Genomic DNA, 18,522 nt, shown 5'->3' with positions numbered 1-18,522 from the left:
AATTTAATCATTCCTCCCTAATTGTAGGTGTTGATTTTAATGCAGTGCTTGGCCCTTTAGATTATCAAGGTAGTTAAAATAAGCATTCCAATGTCAAGGCAAGTGAAATGATCTCTTTATTGATGGATGAATTTAACCTTTGTGATGTTTGGAGACATTTGCATCCTAATTTGAGGCAATATACTATATAGGCATCAGCGTAATCCAAGGGTTCTTTCAAGGCTTGACTTTATCCTCATTTCTGAAGATTTGACTGACAACTGTATTAGCTGTAAAATTATTCCTGGTGTTCAATCTGATCATTGTCATTTTAAATTTTAATGATGGCCAACCCACTAAAGGTCGTGGTTTTTGGAAACTTAATTGTAATTATTTGCATCATGATGCCGATTTCATTAATTTGGTCAAAAAGAAAATTAACGATTTTAAAGATATTCATAAAAATTCTGATTGCAATCCAAATGTTCTGTGGGATTCACTTAAGTGTATTGCTGGTGTTTGTATTGAATACTGTGTAAGAAAAAAGAAAGAAAGGAAAGGTGTTAAAACAAAATTAATGAGTGATATAGAAGTTAAAAATTCAGATTAATGATAATCCATCCAATAATTCACTGTTTTCGCAGTTGGAAAATTTGGAAGCAGAATTAAACAAAATCTTGGATTTTGAAACAAAAGGTTTGATTGTTCGTTCAAGAACTAGATGGATGGAGGAAGGTGAGAAAAGTTCAAAATATTTTTGTAACTTGGAAAAAAGATCTTGTGAGAAGAAATGTATTTATAAGATTAAAGATGGTGATGGTACATTAACATTGTTTCTAACCAGTCTGACATTGTTAAAGAAATTTATAACTTTTACCATAGATTGTATTCTGTAAAAACTGTTACTGGCAATTCTTGTGATACTATGGAGGATTTTCTTACGAGTATTAACTACGGTGTACCATGAGGGACATGAAAACTTCAATCAGGTTTTTGCAAACTTCAATCAGTTTTTGCAAACTTCAATCAGTTTTTGCAAACTTCAATCAGTTTTGCAAACTTCAACCAGTTTCTGCAAACTTCAATCAGTTTTTGCAAACTTCAAACACTTTTCGCAAACTTCAATTGTTTTTGCTAACTTCAATCAGTTTTTGCTAACTTCAATTGTTTTCGCTAACTTCAAACACTTTTCGCTAACTTCAATTGTTTTTGGTAACTTCAATCAGTTTGTGCTAACTTCAATTGTTTTTGGTAACTTCAACTAGTTTTTGCTAACTTCAATTGTTTTTGTTAACTTCAATTGTTTTTGCTAACTTTAATCACCCGCGCGGGCCGCGATAAGGGTATCAATTTCAAGCTTTTTGCAAAAAATGGTACCCTTTTTAGCCACTTACGCTTACAAGTCGGCATAAAGGGTAGTGATTTTCATGTTTTGTCGGAAGCCATTTTCCAACTGCATGGTATAAAGCCTGTACGGGAGCCCGAGTATTTAAGTCTACTTTATTGTATCAGTGAAAAGGGTGTACATATTTTGAGTTGATCAGTGAAAAGGGTTCCTACTTTGCTCCAAGGTCAGTATAGGGTTCATTTTTTTCACACAATTAAGGGCGGTGTTTAGGCTTGGGAATCTGAGGGGATGCTTGAGGATGACAACACATAATGGTATGTGAGTGCCGGGGGGGTCTCAATGGCGTAACCAGACATTTTCATGGGGGTATGCAGGAGCACGAGTACTGACATGGATGGGGTGGAAACTACATAAGCTACATTGAAGTTACTTACTTTGGTGGGGGCATCAGGGGGCATGGCTTCTGAGTGTAAATGCCCCTTTCTGGTTCTTGCCACTATGGCCAGATCTAGGGTCCAGTGGTGTTGGAAAGGGGAAGGGTGATGTGGGGGAAGGCCCATAACCAGGGGGCTGGGCGGACGCACCCCAAATGCCCCAAAAGGCCTCCCGTTTTTACCCAAACAGTCTCCGATCGGAGTTTTTTTTATGCACGTTTTGTTCAAAAAAAGGTCAACATTTTTTGGGAAAATCCACTTTTTCAAAATGCGACCCCCTAGTCCAAAATTTTTGAAAAAAAGTCCACTTTTTCAAAATCAGCCCCCTCCCCCGGTTACGGGTCTGGGGCCGGGGTCTGGGGAGCACCGTCAGGACAGAAACTTTACCTGGTTTCATTTGGGGGGTGTGGAGGCATGGCTACCAAATACACCCTGACCCATTCCCCTATGAGCGCTACTCAGTTGCGGTGCCATGGGGGATTCCCCCAGACAGAACTCTTGCCCCCTGTTCCCCAGTAAAAACCCCAAATTACTAAATTGTGCACTTTTTGCTGCAATTTTGCGCAATATTTGTTGATTTCGCCACTCCCACCCCCCACCCCCGAAATTCACTTTGCCCCCCCAACGAAAAAATCATGGTGCCGCCACTGGCACCACTTACCTAGTATTCATGTCAATGAAAATTCCCGGCGAAAATTGTACTAGGGTTTTATAATTATAGAATTTTGCATGTCCCTCATGGTGCACCGTACTGTTTGTCTTCTAAAGGGTTTGAAGTTAACAAAAACAGGGTTTGAAGTTAGCAAAAACAGGGCTGAAGTTAGCATAAACAGGGTTTGAAGTTAGCGAAAAAAGGGTTTGAAGTTTGCAAAAAGTGATTGAAGTTTGCAAAAACTTATTGAAGTTTGCAAAAACTGGTTGAATTTTGCAAAAACTGGTTGAAGTTGGCAAAAACAATTTGAAGTTTGCAAAAACTGATTGAAGTTTGCAAAAACTGATTGAAGTTTGCAAAAACTGATTGAAGTTTGCAAAAACTGATTGAAGTTTACAAAAACTGATAGGTCCCATGAGACATGCTTGGTGGCTACCAACATTATTCAATGTCTCAACATAGACTCTGCAGCCTATACATACACAGCAATGATAGCAGCTAGGTCAAGGCTGCTTGAGGCAGACTCCTCACAGTGTTACATCACAGTTTACATATTCAGGGTACCAGAGAGAGCATGGAAGTACTATCCATGGAGAGAGAGCAAGTTGTGCATGTACCTACTACTCTTAGTACCTATATTTAGAATTATGTAAATCAGGCAAACTGAAACAGTGACTCACTACTAATGTTCCTCATAATCTGCTACCAAAAGTTATCATAAAATCTATATGGTTATCTGGTTGAAGTTTGCACAAACTAGTTGAAGTTAGCAAAAACTGATTGAAGTTACCAAAAACAATTGAAGTTAGCGAAAAGTGTTTGAAGTTGGTGAAAACTAGTTGAAGTTTGCAGAAACTGATTGAAGTTTGCAAAAACTGATTGAAGCTTGCAGAAACTGATTGAAGTTTGCAAATACTGATTGAAGATTGCAAAAACTGATTGAAGTTTGCAAAAACTGATTGCAGTTTGCAAAAACTGATTGCAGTTTGCAAAAACTGATTGCAGTTTGCAAAAACTGATTGAAGTTTGCAAAAACTGGTTGAAGTTTGCAAAAACTGATTGAAGTTTGCAGAAACTGATTGAAGCTTGCAAAAACTGATTGAAGTTTGCAAAAACTGATTGAAGTTTGCAAAAACTGATTGAAGTTTGCAAAAACTGATTGAAGATTGCAAAAACTGATTGAAGTTTGCAAAAACTGATTGCAGTTTGCAAAAACTGATTGCAGTTTGCAAAAACTGATTGAAGTTTGCAAAAAACTGGTTGAAGTTTGCAAAAACTGATTGAAGTTTGCAGAAACTGATTGAAGCTTGCAAAAACTGATTGAAGTTTGCAAAAACTGATTGAAGTTTGCAAAAACTGTTTGCAAAAACTGATTGAAGTTTGCATAAACCTGATTGAAGTTTTCATGTCCTTCATGGTACACCGTAATTAACATTCCCAAGTTGAGTGCTGAGTCCAAGAAAGTTCTTGATCAACAAATTTCAAAGAAAGAATTGTATGATGCCCTCCTCTCAATGAAAAAAAATAAGACACCAGGGTATGATGGGTTTCCAGTTGAGTTCTATATTTTTTTTTTGGCAAGATATTTCGGACATGCTTTTTAATTCTTATAAATTTTCAATTGAAAATGGTCTCATGTCAATGTCCCAAAGAAATGGTATTGCCAAAGAAAGATAAAGATATTTTATGTATTAAAAACTATAGACCGATTTCATTGCTGACAGTTGATTACAAAATCTTTGCTAAAGTGTTGGCCAGTCGTTTGAAAAAGTGTATTCATGATCTTATTCATTCTGATCAGTCTGGTTTCCTTAAAGGAAGGAAAATTGGTAATAATATCCGTTTAATTTTAGATATCATTGAGTATACCGAAGCAAAAGACATTCCTGGTGCCATTTTACTTCTGGATATCGAAAAGGCTTTCGATAGTGTTAGTTATGATTTTTTATTACAAGTCTTAAAACATTTTAACTTTGGGAATCATTTTATTTCATATGTAGAAACTAAATGCGTGTAGAAAAAGTTACATTATTAATAATGGGTTTTTAACTGAATCTATTGATATGGTTAAAGGAATATTTCAGGGTTGTCCAATCTCACCATATTTATTTTTATTAGTTATTGAAACTATGGCTATTGCAGTGCGTCAGAATATTAATATTAAAGGTATTCCTATTGGTGACAAAGAGTTGAAAATTTCTCTTTTAGCTGATGACTCGACACGTTTTCTGGACGGCTCGCAGAATTCCTTTGATAATCTTGTTGCTACATTGAATAATTTTGCAAATTGGTCTGGTTGCAAAATCAACCTTTCTAAATCTGAGGCTATTTGGGTGGGATCCAAAAGGGGATCTTTGAATTTTCCTTTTTAGAACAGGGTCTTATTTGGAAAAGAAATCAATTTAAAACTTTGGGTATAAACTTTTCCTTAAATTTCCGATCTGCAAGTACTTGTATGTTTGATCTCAACTATAAAGTAAAGTTAAAACAAATTAAAGGAATCTTGAATTGTTGGCGTGCAAGAAATCTTTCTATGATCGGGAAAATATGTGTTATTAAAACTCTTCTCTTACCACAGCTTCTTTATTTCTTTACAGTTTTATGTATTAAAGTCCCCAAACATTTTTTCAAAGAACTTGATAAGATGTTTTATAAATTTATTTGGAATGGTGGTAATGATAGGGTTAAAAGAATTTATCTTTGTAATAATTTTGAATTTTGTGGTCTCCGTATGATTGACCCATACAATTTCTGTTTGGCACAAAAAATGACCTGTGTTAAATTTCTTCTTGATGAAGACTTTGATAGTTTTTGGAAACCCATTGAGATATCAAGTATGGATCAACAGTATGGTGATTTGCTATGGCTTTCGTAGTCCTGCGAGTCTTCTTAATAAACTTGATTGTTCCACAGATATGTGATTGTTCTCAATTAGCTGACTCGCTTAGGACTTGGTACGTTTATCGTGACAGGGCCTGTCAAGAAATTTATAATAAAATTTTTTCTGATATGGGTTTTAATCAATGTCTTTGGTACATTAGAAATATTAGGTCCAGAACCAAAAAGTTTTTTTTTTTATGAGGAGTGGTGTGACATGGGAATCGTGTATATTAATGACTTTCTGTTTGAATAATTGGTTTTGGACTTTGGTATTTCTAATCATGACAGAAGGAAATTTAATTTTCTCATGAAATGTATTCCCAGCTTGTGGCTTCGGGGTTCAGATGGGCATGTTAGAATTAGTGAAGATGTCACTACAGGTCTTCTCCAAGCTCAAAAGGTTCCAAGATACTCCTATTCTATTTTGAGAGAGACATGTGTTCCACCATGGAAGTAATAGACATTACTTCCATGGTTCCACAGAGTCGTATTGATTTTTGGGAGACTCTTGTCGATGTTGATTCTGATGATGATGGCCCCGAGGACATGGACTGGGAAGAAATTAATTTGCGTAATTTTAAATGTTCTATTGATACAAGGCTTTGTTCCTTTTATTTTAAACTTTTCCATACGGCAATTGCATTTAATGACTTTCTTTTCAAAATTAATAGGAAAGATTCTTCCCTGTGTGATTTTTGTAGCAAATTTCCTGAATCAATCATTCATATCTTTTGTGAATGTGATTGTGTCAAACCTATTTGGGATGACTTTGTTCAGATTATTCAAGATAAACATGACATTGCTTTTTCCATTTCAAATTTTGATAAGATTTTTGGGGTGTTTCAAGACAACTTTATTACATATTTGTTTCTCTGTATGAAATATTATATTTATGTTTGTAAATGTCAAAAAAAGAAGCCTAATATTGAGAGTTGTAAAGTTTTTATTAAAAATAATAGAGAGACTGAATATTGTATTGCAAAAAAAAAAGCGGATTGAACTCTCGCTTCATTTCAAAAAATGGAGGTTTGATTTTTAAATTTTTCCTGTGGTATGCATGTAGTTTTTGTTTATTTTTTAGACTGTGGATTCGAAGACACATGACTTATGTGCAATATTTGTTTGTTTGATTTTATACATGGTGAGATGTTCAATCTATCTCTTTTTTTTTTCTTCTTTTTTGTGATTTTTTGGTGATCTTAAATAATTTTTTCTTTAATTTTTCTTAATTATGTTTCTGTATAAAAAAAATGAAAAAAGGTTGTATTTTTTAAATAAAGATTGCAACCTGACAGCCTTGAAAAGATAAAAAAAAGTTTGTTTTTAAATATCAAACTTTGTTGACCAGTTCTAGGAATCTCAATTATAAACAAGTTGCAGCCGTGACTCATGCTATGACCTTTGGCAGCTAAGCGTTGTTGTGTGTGGTTGCTGAACTGCTGTCTTGGGAATTGTGTTGATAAAATAATTTTGGTTGCGGCACACACATGACTTGTGTTGTATGTTGTGCGGGATTTTTTCGATGCATGGGGTTTCTTTCTGTTGACAGCACTAGAGAGACGCTGCGATACCATTGTAAATGTGAATTTTACCATGTGTTGTTGAAGAGAAAATCATCACCAATGAGGGATGATTCATGACATTGTGCTGCAATCGTGGAGTATGATTTGGACAATTAGCAGCTGTACAGTAGGCTTAAAAGGGCATTTCATGATCCACAGCCTCATCCCCCCACTTTTCTCAAAAAAAGTTGAGATTTTTATATCACTGGAAACGTCTGGCTACATAATGTTTATGTACAAAATATTTCTTGCAGATTAATTCGTTTAGCAAAGATATCTTGAACCGGGATCGTGAAATTTGAATTTCGTTCTGGTGCACCAGAACGAAATTACAACGTATTGTCTATGTAGCAGTGTAATACACATATTAATCATGCATAACTCGCAAACGCAATATCGGAATCAACTGAAATTTTGGGAATATGCTTTTTTCGTGGAAAATGTCATAAAAAGAGGATGCTAGGATCACGAAATACTCCTTTAAAACGTTTTAAAAGACTATTCTTTAATAAACTATACAAGAACGTTGAATCATTGAATGATTATACATATTCATGATATTGTGTGAAGTCTCAGCTAAATTTAGCAATCACCACCCTGGCCGGGCACCCTGGTCTTCTAGTTCTTTTGTACTAAAACTTACCCGCCATCGCCGCTCGGTGATTAACAACCCTTTGCCAAATATGTTTATTACTTTATTACGTTGTGATCGAAAGTTGGTAAAAACTGAATAAAAAATTATAGGCATTTATCAGCATCTGACGATGATCAAAATGATTTATTTCGGCATTGTAGGCCTATCTAGTATGAGATTATATTGAGAAAGATGAAAACGAAAGTGAGATCGATAGCGATTTAAACGAAGATTTTAATTGGTGACATATTTTAAATATAGGCCTAGGCCTAAAATCAATTTGATCAATCTCCATGAGTTGGCCTAATATCTCACACTTAATCCTAGCCCGAAACATGGCCCTGTTCCTTCCTCGTACGGAGAAGGACAGTGGAATTCGTAGTGACGGAGGTGTGAGTACCTCGGGCTAACCTAATCCAAGATCAAGCAGACCTCATAACCAAAAATACTTCAAGCCAGCAACCAGAATTGATGCTTATAAATATCCATTTCCCCCTTCAATTGAACTTTTGAATAAACTGCCTGCCGAAGTAATTTGCAGAGCTTCAAAAGTTCAAATCATCACTGCGCAGCCATTGTGGTGATATTCCGCTTGAAATAATTCTTTTTTTTTTTTTTGGGAATCTCCATGCGAGTTCATTGGTCAAGTTGACTTTCACTTTATGCTTTAACCATGTTAACTTAAGCTCAACGTCGGCTTACCAGAACCCCGGACCAGACCGGAACCATAATTTGACCTGTCCGAAAAGATGTCCGAGATGAGGCTGCTTTGAGCTCTGATCGGGACTCTGGTCCCATCACTGCCGGCAAGCATCCGTACCGTGAGCATAACCCGGCGTAACCGCCGGCGTACAAGCGATAGGGCGGCGTGATGATGCCATGGGCGATGAATTTACCCTAGGAATTTTTACCAATTCTTTGAGCTCGATATTTTAGCCGTTTACTCATACTAGTATGTTTGTGAATTGAATTTGTAGGCCTATAAGAAGGTCTACTTTTGAAAGCCCAAATGTAATTGTAATTTCAATTGACAACTGATGAGTAATCTTTCAAAATGTTATAGGCCTTCGCAACTCCGTCAACAAAACAAGCATTTCGGCACATGCATCGGTACGTGCGATGGATGTTTTTTTTTGGGGGTGTTTTTTGGTTTTTTTATTATTAATGCTTAGATCATCTTTACAGACAACTGATTGGGACAAGATTTGAATTTGTTTTTATTAAAATGAAAAGAAATGTTGTAATCACTATAGAGGAAGTTTTTGAAGAAAAAAAACCTCACTCACTACATGAGCAAAAAAAAAAAAAAGCTCTCCCCACCAAAATCATAAAAAACAATTTATTTTTCTTGCTGCTTGGCTCCAATTAAAAATGTAGCAAACAAATTTTATATTTGGAATCTTTAGCATACTATTAGTTGCCGGGATTCGTTGCACATAATTATGTTGTAGAGTTCTCTGATGGGGATGGTTGCTTGGATTTTTACCAGGTTCAAATGCTCAAAAGGAAAACTGCAATTTTTCTCTCTCCCATTCTCTAGTTCCACCCAATGCCATGGTCTATACAAAGATATTCAAAATGAATAATTACATATTGTTTATTTCTTAAACCATGGCAAACTTTGCTGGACCACATGCATAATGTGGGTGGGGGCAAAATCAACAAATTTTGTGCAAAATTGCAACAAAAAGTGGATTTAAAAAAAAAAAATAATTTTGGGTTTTGATGGGTTTTACTGCAAATAGACACAACATGCCTCAATCCAAAATACACACCGTGATGATACACAGTTCACGTGTGTAACTGCAGACAGGGTATTCTGTATTATTTTGCCTAGACTGGCAGACTTGATCATGTTGATGGTCAATCAATATAATCATGATAAACAGTTGAATACATAGGCCCTATTAAAAGGCCAATTCCATGGTTAAAATGATCAACTAACAGAAAAATAACGCATCATCTACAGAAAGCCAGAGGACTTGTAGCAAGTCTACTGTTTTATAATTTCCTTGTCCTGATAGGGTGACTGGTATCAGATTCTCTGATTCCATGCTCAGACATCTTTTTTGCTGTTTTGTTTTGTTTGTTTTTTTAAAGCAGTAAGTTGTGAGACTTGGATTTTAAAAGTAATATAAGAAACATTGAATTCTTTCATTTTGGACGTGCTTATCCACTTTTTTTTTTTTCAAAACTTCAAAGTAATTCACCTTGTGTGGCAAATATGATTGTGAATTTCTTTCATTATCCAAATAGATACAATGTTTTATGACAGACTTGTTGCAGTCTAAAAAGTTTTTTTGTTATGTTGTTTAATGTTATTATCAGTATTATAACATGGTAGACTTGGAACAAATCTTTACTTTGCATATGGGCGGATCACACCAAATCAAATTAATTTTTATTCTCAGAAAAAAAAAGTCTAAAAGTAAGCATTAGGCCTAAAATGAGAAGAAATTTGCATAATGTTGGCTAAATTTGGATTGGTCATTATTAGTAATATTAAATCCTACAAGTGTACCACAGATGGCAGATATCAAGAAATTTTTAATGATTTTAAGCAGACTGGCAACCTTTTCAATGATGTGCGCCCTTATGTTTGCTCATGCATGATGGTCGAATTCAGCACCGTGGATCCGGAAGAGCTGGCGTTTGAACTTGAAAATCATATTGTACTATGAAAGCCGGTTAGATTTCATGATGGAGTTTGAATATATGTGATAGTGATGACAGTAATTATGATTGTAGGGGATACATCTATAGGCCTGTATGTTCAGTAGTTAAGCTTTAGATTCTCCATGTAGGGCTGGCCATGTGTCGTACCCGTCGGTCGGGGACTTGGCCGGGAGTTTTAACATTTTTGAAATTTACCGGGGAAATTTAGCCCTGGTATTGAAGTTCCAGCCACCTCCCCCTGGCCATGAGGGGGGGGGGGGGCTTGAAATTGACAGCTGCATATAGCCATATATTTGATAACATGGACAAGTATAGTGATAGTGTACATTACAGCTGCATGATGAGTTTATCTTCTATAAAATAGGCACAATTTCACGGCTTTACCAGACGCGTAATGGTGCGAGTCAATTAAACATCATTTTGTGCGTAGGAGGTTGCAATTCAAAAACCTGCAATAATTTAAAATGACTGCAATTTTGCAATGAAAAGCAAATCCATCAAAAAATGTCTCATATATGTAGATCTAGGCCTAGGTATAATACACCCGGCTCCCGGACTTTGTGCATCCGCGGGTATTCATGCTCGCGAAATAAGGGGTGTTTTCAAATGTGTTCGCAAAATTGAAAAAAAAATGTATTTTCATCGAAATATCACTTCTCTTGCTTTTACCCGGGGGGTTACTAAACTTTAGAAGTGACGGGTATGTGCCTAGCGTCGTGAAGTAGTGGCTTATCGGGTACAAAGCGTTATTTAAAAAAGGGGGTCATTGGGTATAATATTTTGAAACAAGGGAGTCATTGAGTATAAGATTTCGAAGGTCATCGGGTAGAAAATTTTGAAAAAATGGAGCAAAATTTTGAAAGTTTCGGCATAATTTTTTGGCATTTAGTAGATCATGTTATTCTAGAAAATCTAGAAAAAAGGGGGTCATTAGGTAACCGCAACCAAAAAAAAAGGGGGTCATTGGGTAGCCGCAACTAAAAAAAGGGGGTCATCGGAATTGACTTTAAAAAAGGGGGGTCATCGGGTATAGTCGACTTCAAAAGAGAGGGCCTATTGACAGGCACATACCGTCACTTCCAAAGTTGAGTGCCCTCCCCCCGGGCTTTTACCAGAGAAGAGGTAATATTTTATTATATCTTCTGTGGTTTTACGGAAATATTGCAGTTTCACAATTTCCGTTTGGCGCATGTCCTGTGTGCACCCGGCCCAGTGATTAAAGTTCATACATGTAGCCAACCCTATACCGTATACGTTTTTGCCAGAAAAGGATTAGAAATAACGTTAAAAAATTTTTAGCGAAAATCCCAGGCGAAAATATGGGTATTGTCGAAGTGCAAATAATTCGTGAAATCGCTAAAAAAGGGGTGTTTTTTCCCTGAAAACTTCGCCAAATGAGATGCAAAAGGGGGTGTTTTTAAAGTTCACTGACAAGCATGAATACCCGCAGATGCACGGAGTGCGGGGGGGGGGGGGCGGGATAATACATTGGTATACATATAGCCTGTGGCATTGAGCCAATTTGTCCTTGTACTATAAAACCTGCACATTCTTCATCACAGGCTTATTATTCACATGTCCATGTAGCCATAGTCATATAAACATGTACACTGTAAATTGGCCAGAACACATGGAACGCGTTCATTAATGTAACAGTTTTTTAACACATGACACGTGTTCAACTTATTTAGAGAACACTAGTGTTAATGTAGAGAACACAGGTGTTATTACCTCAGAACACTAGTGTAACATGTTCTAATCCTTTAAACTCTGGTGTTCAAAATTACTATCTATGAACACCTCGGACACATGAAAGAAATGTAACAGTTTTTAACACATGACACGTGTTCAAACATTGATTTTCAGAATGCTGGTGTTCAACCTTTATTTATACATTTTCAAAATCTCATTACTCGACAATAAACAAATACATGGTAGTATAAACAAGATAATGGCGGTGTTCCGAAGAATTCCGAGAGATGAAATCAGAGAGTTTTCACCTAAGGCAAGCCCAAGGCTCGAACCCTCGCCGATCGTATCTCCCGGCTGACAGCGCAACGCATTTCAATGCGATTTTCCTGCGATTAAAATCGCTCGGCCATAGTCACCCTCTTGTGTCTCTCCTATGCTTGTTCATCGCTGTCCACAGATATACGGGCTCCGAGTCGCTCCCAAAGTTGCCCTGAATTTCATTCTTCTCTAAATCCTTCGAATTTACTCTCACTATCATCCCATTTGTCTTGGAAAAGACAGTTTGTCATAGCGTTTCCCGGAAGCGTTTCCACGTTTCATCGCCATTGTTGTTGTTACTTATATCCCTCCTTCAAAGGAGCACCGTGTATTTCTCGCTGACACGTCGCAGCTCTCCAACGCCTCTATCTGCTCATCCGTTCCATTTTGAATACCAGTATTCAATATAATCATTCAGAACACTTGTGACATGTCTGATCAATACGATGTGTTCTACATTATACTAAAAGAACACTAATGTGCAAGGCTTATCATATTTTCAAATACACTAGTGTTCTAAAGAGACAATTATGAACACCTCGGACGCGTCTGAGAGGCGTCACGTGTTCGGGAACATTTGCAGTGTACCTGTACTTCTTTCTGTACAGACACACACACCCCGGGCCCCCAACTCAACACAAAAGTTGGCAACCATGACAGTTACCAAATCTTTCAAAGACCCCTTATTTTGCAATGATTTTTCATCAAATTTACCCCCCCCCCCTTTTTCATGCAAAATCGAGGACAAAATTTGGCCAAAAACAACCCCTTTTTTGTGGTTTTCAATGACTATAGAAATTCAAACACCCATTTTCAATGACTAGAATTTCAAACACCCCTTTTTCAATGAGACTAAATATTGCCATAAAATTACCGGATTTTCTCAAGTACCCCTTTTATCCATATTTTGCGGACAGTGCAAATTAAATACCCTCTATTTTATTTTTTCTATTACTTTCTAGTTTTAAAACAAAATGGACTTAAATTATTAAACAATAAAAATACACTGTGTTAAAAGTTAAAATTGTAATATTTGTGCAATTATTGGTCTTATATAAGAAGAAAAACACACCCCTGGGATTTTGTAAACTTAATGTTAATCAACTAATGAATGATCATAACATAATTTATTTCCCTCTTTTTCCACTCAACAGAAGAATATAAGGTATGCTGTCAAGCAGCTTCATCTGACATCAAGACTACAGGATGGCGGCACGGTGATGAGGAAAGTGGTGACTGCAGTTCTGCAGTCACTAGACCCCCCAGTACCAGCACACAAACGGTTGCAGGCAGAATCTGAAATTTACCACGATGTGGGTCGGTGCTTAGACAATGCCAAGTCGGCAAGCTACAAGAAACAGTGAGTATTTTATTTCAATTCATCGTCTACTACATGCAACTATTTTAAACTGTTGCGATTTGGTAGTTCACAGCATCTTGTGAATGATAGTGAACTTTTGGCAAAAAATGCATTGATCATTTCATAGCGAGTGTGTAGAAGAATTCAAACATCACAGATATAGTTTTGTAGCTTGTACGTCCTGTGCGGGGTTCGAATTCAGTCAATTTTTTGCATAGCTGGAATGTGCTATGCTAAACACATAGGCCTATAGCAGTTTCCAAAATTGTGCCAGGTGGTGGCCGCATTGCATTCTCTAAATTCAGTAAATTTTCATCGTCAACCGTGTAATTGAATGGGATTATTTTGAAATTTTAAAACGCTTGAAATATCACAAACAAATAGGCCTATGTTGATAAATAATATAAATACAAGCTAAAACCGTTGGGGTTCGATAAATGAACCCCACAAAACTAATCGACTACTAGTATTGGAAAATGCCATACGGCCGGGCGGTTTCACAAGTTGCCGGCTCGATCATGTCATCCGCCGCCTGATTGTGCAGTTAGTTTCAGTGGCGTAACTAGACATTTTCATTTGGGGGGGGGCAAGCGGGGGCCAACATAATAAATGAGGGGGCAAGAATGCAGCACCTTTTGGGGACAAAAGAAGTGTATGGTACAAATGCGCGCGAAAATTTTTGGCATATTGAAGCTAAACTGGTGACATATGGTAAAAAAAGTGGAATAAATGAGCGCGAAGCGCGCAAAAATTTGTTTTTTAAGGTTAAAATGACCAGATATGAGGTTAATTAATAACTCTCAGAAGTAGGCCTACTTTAACTTTTTTTCATTTGTGGGGGGGCAAACAGGGGAAAGGGTTCAAAATGGGGGCTCCAGCCCCTTCCCCGCTGGTTACGCCACTGGTTAGTTTGCCAGGTTAGTTTGTTATGCCAAAAAAAGTAAAAAAATGCGTAGCATTTTGCGATGCAATATTTGTGTTTGCGTACTTGCAGCTTCTGTCATTGTCATTAATTTTCAGCTATCAAAGCCATCACACGCACGCTCAAGGGCAGAGTTTGAGGGCAATTATCATGATTATCATGCTGTATAAGGAATTAGTCCCATTTGCAAGAAACATTTGTGTTCTTTGTGCATGAATGCTTGAAAGGGACGTCATTTAATGTTATACATCAATTTTAACGAATTCCTTCCTAAATGTAATATTTAATCAGCAATTCAGCAGACAATAAACGGATGCGTAACAAAATAGACCCACTTGACACTATAGATCCCCAATGTCAAATGTGCCCCCCCCCCCCAAAAAAAAAAAAAAAATTGTGCAAATTGGGCGGGAGGGGTGGGGTAATCTCTTGTGTGGAGGTGATCTTTTTTTAAATATCGGATAGTGTCAACTAATTTGAAGTATATTTGGTATCTTGACTTTCAAAGGATGCATTTGTCTGTTTGTCTGTTCAAGCAGTCTAGTCTGTCTGTGTGCACATACACTTCAGTCCTAACGGAGGCTCAAACAAAATGCTCAAGTGCGGCTGTAAAAGCTTATTATAACATGCATGCTAGCCTTTATGAGAAGAAAAGAGAAGAGGTCTGAAGATCAAGATCAAGAAACATGAAAGGGTGTTGTATACCGCATTGACAATTTTGGGGACATTTTTCAATTCAGCTTTCAACATGAAAAATCTTGAGTATTTCCTGGTATGTTGTTGGTGGTATTTACCAATAAATACTGGTCAATATTTCCCACCCAATTGGTTGTGCCACACACGTACACAAACATGTTTTAACTAATACATTTCATTTGCCTGTCATTTCAGAAGAGCTCAGCATCAGGTGCAGCAGCAACCCCAACAAGAGGTGGTGCAGGATCCTGTGTTACCCCAACAGGTGGTGCTGGAACCCCCACAGGCAGTGCTGGAACCCCTACAGGCGGTGCTGGAACCCCCACAGGCAGTGCTGGATGCCCTACAGGCGGTGCTTGAACCCCACAAGCGGTGCTGGAACTCCCACGGGCGGCGCTGGAACCCCCACAAGCGGTGCTGGAACCCCCACAGGCAGTGCTGGAACTCCCACAGGTGGTGCTGGAACCCCCACAAGCTGTGCTGGAACCCCCACAGGCAGTGCTGGAACCCCCACAGGCAGTGCTGGAACCCCAACAGGTGGTGCAAGAACCCCCACAGGCAGTGCTGGAACTCCCACAGGCGGCGCTGGAACCCCCACAGGCAGTGCTGGAACCCCCACAGGCAGTGCTGGAACCCCAACAGGCGGTGCAAGAACCCCCACAGGCGGTGCTTGAACCCCCACAAGCGGTGCTGGAACCCCCACAGGCAGTGCTGGAACCCCCACAAGCGGTGATGGAACCCCCACCGGCGATGCTGGAACCCCCACAGGCGGTGCTAGAACCCCCACATGCAGTGCAGGAACCCCCACAGGTGATGCTGGAACCCCCATTAGCGGTGCTGGAACCCCCACATGCAGTGCAGGAACCCCCACAAGCGGTGCTGGAACCCCCACAAGCGGTGCTGGAACCCCCACAGGAGGTGTTGGAACCCCCACAGGCGGTGCGGGAACCCCAACAGGCAGTGCTGGAACCCCCACAAGCAGTGCTGAAATCCCCACTGGTGGTGCTGGAACCCCTACCCAAGGCAGTGAACCAACTTCCCATGAAAAGGAAATGCCGCCCAGGGTAAGTTGAGAATTTTCATTCAACATTTTTCGAGCTTTTCTGTATCCCGATCCCAAAGTCAAAAAATTTGAGTCGTGTCCAATAGGACTCTTACCAATACCCGGGTACTCGCCTGCCTGTTTGGTCTACCCGGATCAAAATTCCTGTTTCAGGTTCCGAAAGCCCCAAAATTGCAAAGATGTTGTTCTTGTTGTTGTGATTTTTTTTTCGATTTTTTACAGGCGGTTTTGGGAACCCTTGGACCTATTTTGAGGTTTTAGATTCATTCATAGTCAATTTGATATGTGAGCAATTTGCTATTCTTAAAATGTGGGAACCTATAACTTAATGCTTACCTCTTCAAATATCATAATTTTATATAAATACATTGTTGTTTTTTATGATACAATGTAGTTGAAGAGGTCAACAGAATTTATATGATCCATGTACCAACCTGATAATTCAAGGGGGTACACAAACACATAACTACCTATTAGCTGAGCTAATGTCCAGATTCATAATCTTGGCATCAGCATTTTTAAAATGATACCAAACAAGCCAGAATTGGAATTGCTCTACAATTTGGGTTGAAAGTGCAGTTTAAATGATAACTATCACTAGAGATAATCTGCGCAATCACAAGGCATGTAACCCTTTAATGACCTTTTGACCTGACATTTGACCTTAATGTTCCCCAGGTCATGAGGTTTGTTGTCGCCGCAATTGAGCCTCCGTACTCCTTACAGGAAATGAAATTTCGGTATAAGATTTGACCCCAGATAACCTTTGACATGACCCCTGCGGAGTGTTCCAACATATTCCCCTGGTCATTAAGTTTGTTGTCACCGAGTTTGAGCCTCGTATCCCTTAATAGATATCCAAAATATGCATTTCTAAAATTTGACCTCTGCATGACCTTTGACCTGACCCTGTTCCCCTGGTCATGAGATTTGTTGTCACTGAGTTTGAGCCCCATACATTATACTGTACATGTATTATCTGGACATCTGTAAAGGGTATGGGGCTCAAATTCGGTGACAACAAACATTGTGACCAGGAGTACATTTTAAAACATTTTGTAAGGGTCAGGTCAAAGGTCATCTGGGGCCAATCTTAGAATTGCATTTTCTAGACATCTGTTAGGAGTATGGGGCTCAAACGCGGTGACAACAAACCTCATGACTAGGGGAACATTTTTGGAATATTTTGCCATGGTCAGATACCTCCAAAACACCAACATGCCCCAGCTAAGTTTGTGGTCTACTAGCTTGTTTATATCCAATAAGTGATATTTGTGAAAATTTGACCACTCGCCTAGCATCATTGCTAACGAGTGATTAAAATCTAGACAGCAAGGCATGTTTAGGAGCAAATCACTATATTGGTAAGCTTTGCAGAAAGTACAAAAACGTAGGAAAGATATCTTTGTCTATATTCCTTTAAATCAAATTAATTAATATTGTATCTTTTGCAATACAAATTTTGAAACTGAATGCTCTTCTCTTAGTAATGACGTCATAATGCAAGATATGATCAATGGATTTATGCAAACAGCAAGCACTTCTGTTCCTGATTTGCCATTAATGCCTTCTGCACATATGCAATGAAAACACTGATTTTTTTTTGTTCCTTCTTTTTTTCAGATGGAAAGGATATGAAGTGGCAAGAGGCAAAGTGGTGGCTGCTAAGGAATTTATAGCGGAAGAGTTGGACAGGCGCCAAAGAAAAAAAAATAAGCCTCATCGTTTCGACAAGTAAAGCTTGCTTGAATAGGTTTTTGCTTGTTTTCCTACTCTGTTTACCAAATTGGGGAATTTGGTCATGCGGACATCAGAATCCAAATTCATTTATTAACTTTTTGGCCAAAATATGGATAGAAAAATCTTTCTTTTTAAAGCAATCTGGTTTAACTCCATGCTCATTTGCAACTGCATGATTAATATGAGAGTTGTCTTCACTGACAATTTAAACTAGCAGACTTTACTATCAGAAGATACAGGGTGTCCCAGAAAAACTAGAATTGTGTCATTTTCTGTAATGGGATGTAATTCACTTATTTTACAACTGATTTTAAAGATTTTCATGGTTGTAGAATGGTAATTAATCATATCAAAATAGGCCCTATTTGAAAATAAATTTAAACATGTTTTAATTAAGATATGAAAAGAAGTGTGACCTTTGGATATATTTTTAAGGGTACAGAGTTTTCTGAGATAAACCTGTAGCTCTTGTCACATTGCATTAATAAATCTGGAGACTCAAGCTTGGAAACAGGTTTAAAAGGGAGTCTCCGGCAATCGCAACATTATGCCGTATATGTAAGAAA

The 18,522-nt window shown here is 38.1% G+C and overlaps 1 protein-coding gene across 1 annotated transcript; it reads left to right on the top strand.

Moving 5' to 3' along the window:
• Window positions 1-15,963: 15,963 nt before the first annotated feature.
• On the top strand, window positions 15,964-18,053 carry LOC140164029 (uncharacterized). Its single transcript, XM_072187304.1, has 2 exons — window positions 15,964-16,217; window positions 17,840-18,053. Exons 1-2 carry the CDS (start codon window positions 15,967-15,969, stop codon window positions 17,952-17,954), a joined length of 366 nt encoding a protein of 121 aa, XP_072043405.1. The 5' UTR covers window positions 15,964-15,966; the 3' UTR covers window positions 17,955-18,053.
• The last annotated feature ends 469 nt before the right edge of the window (window positions 18,054-18,522 follow it).

This window comes from Amphiura filiformis, chromosome 11 (assembly GCF_039555335.1).
Source record: "Amphiura filiformis chromosome 11, Afil_fr2py, whole genome shotgun sequence".
In the NCBI taxonomy this organism is placed as follows: Eukaryota; Metazoa; Echinodermata; class Ophiuroidea; order Amphilepidida; family Amphiuridae; genus Amphiura; species Amphiura filiformis.
The sequence above is the reverse complement of the archived record's forward strand: the minus strand, read 5'-3'. Positions and strand labels throughout refer to the sequence as shown.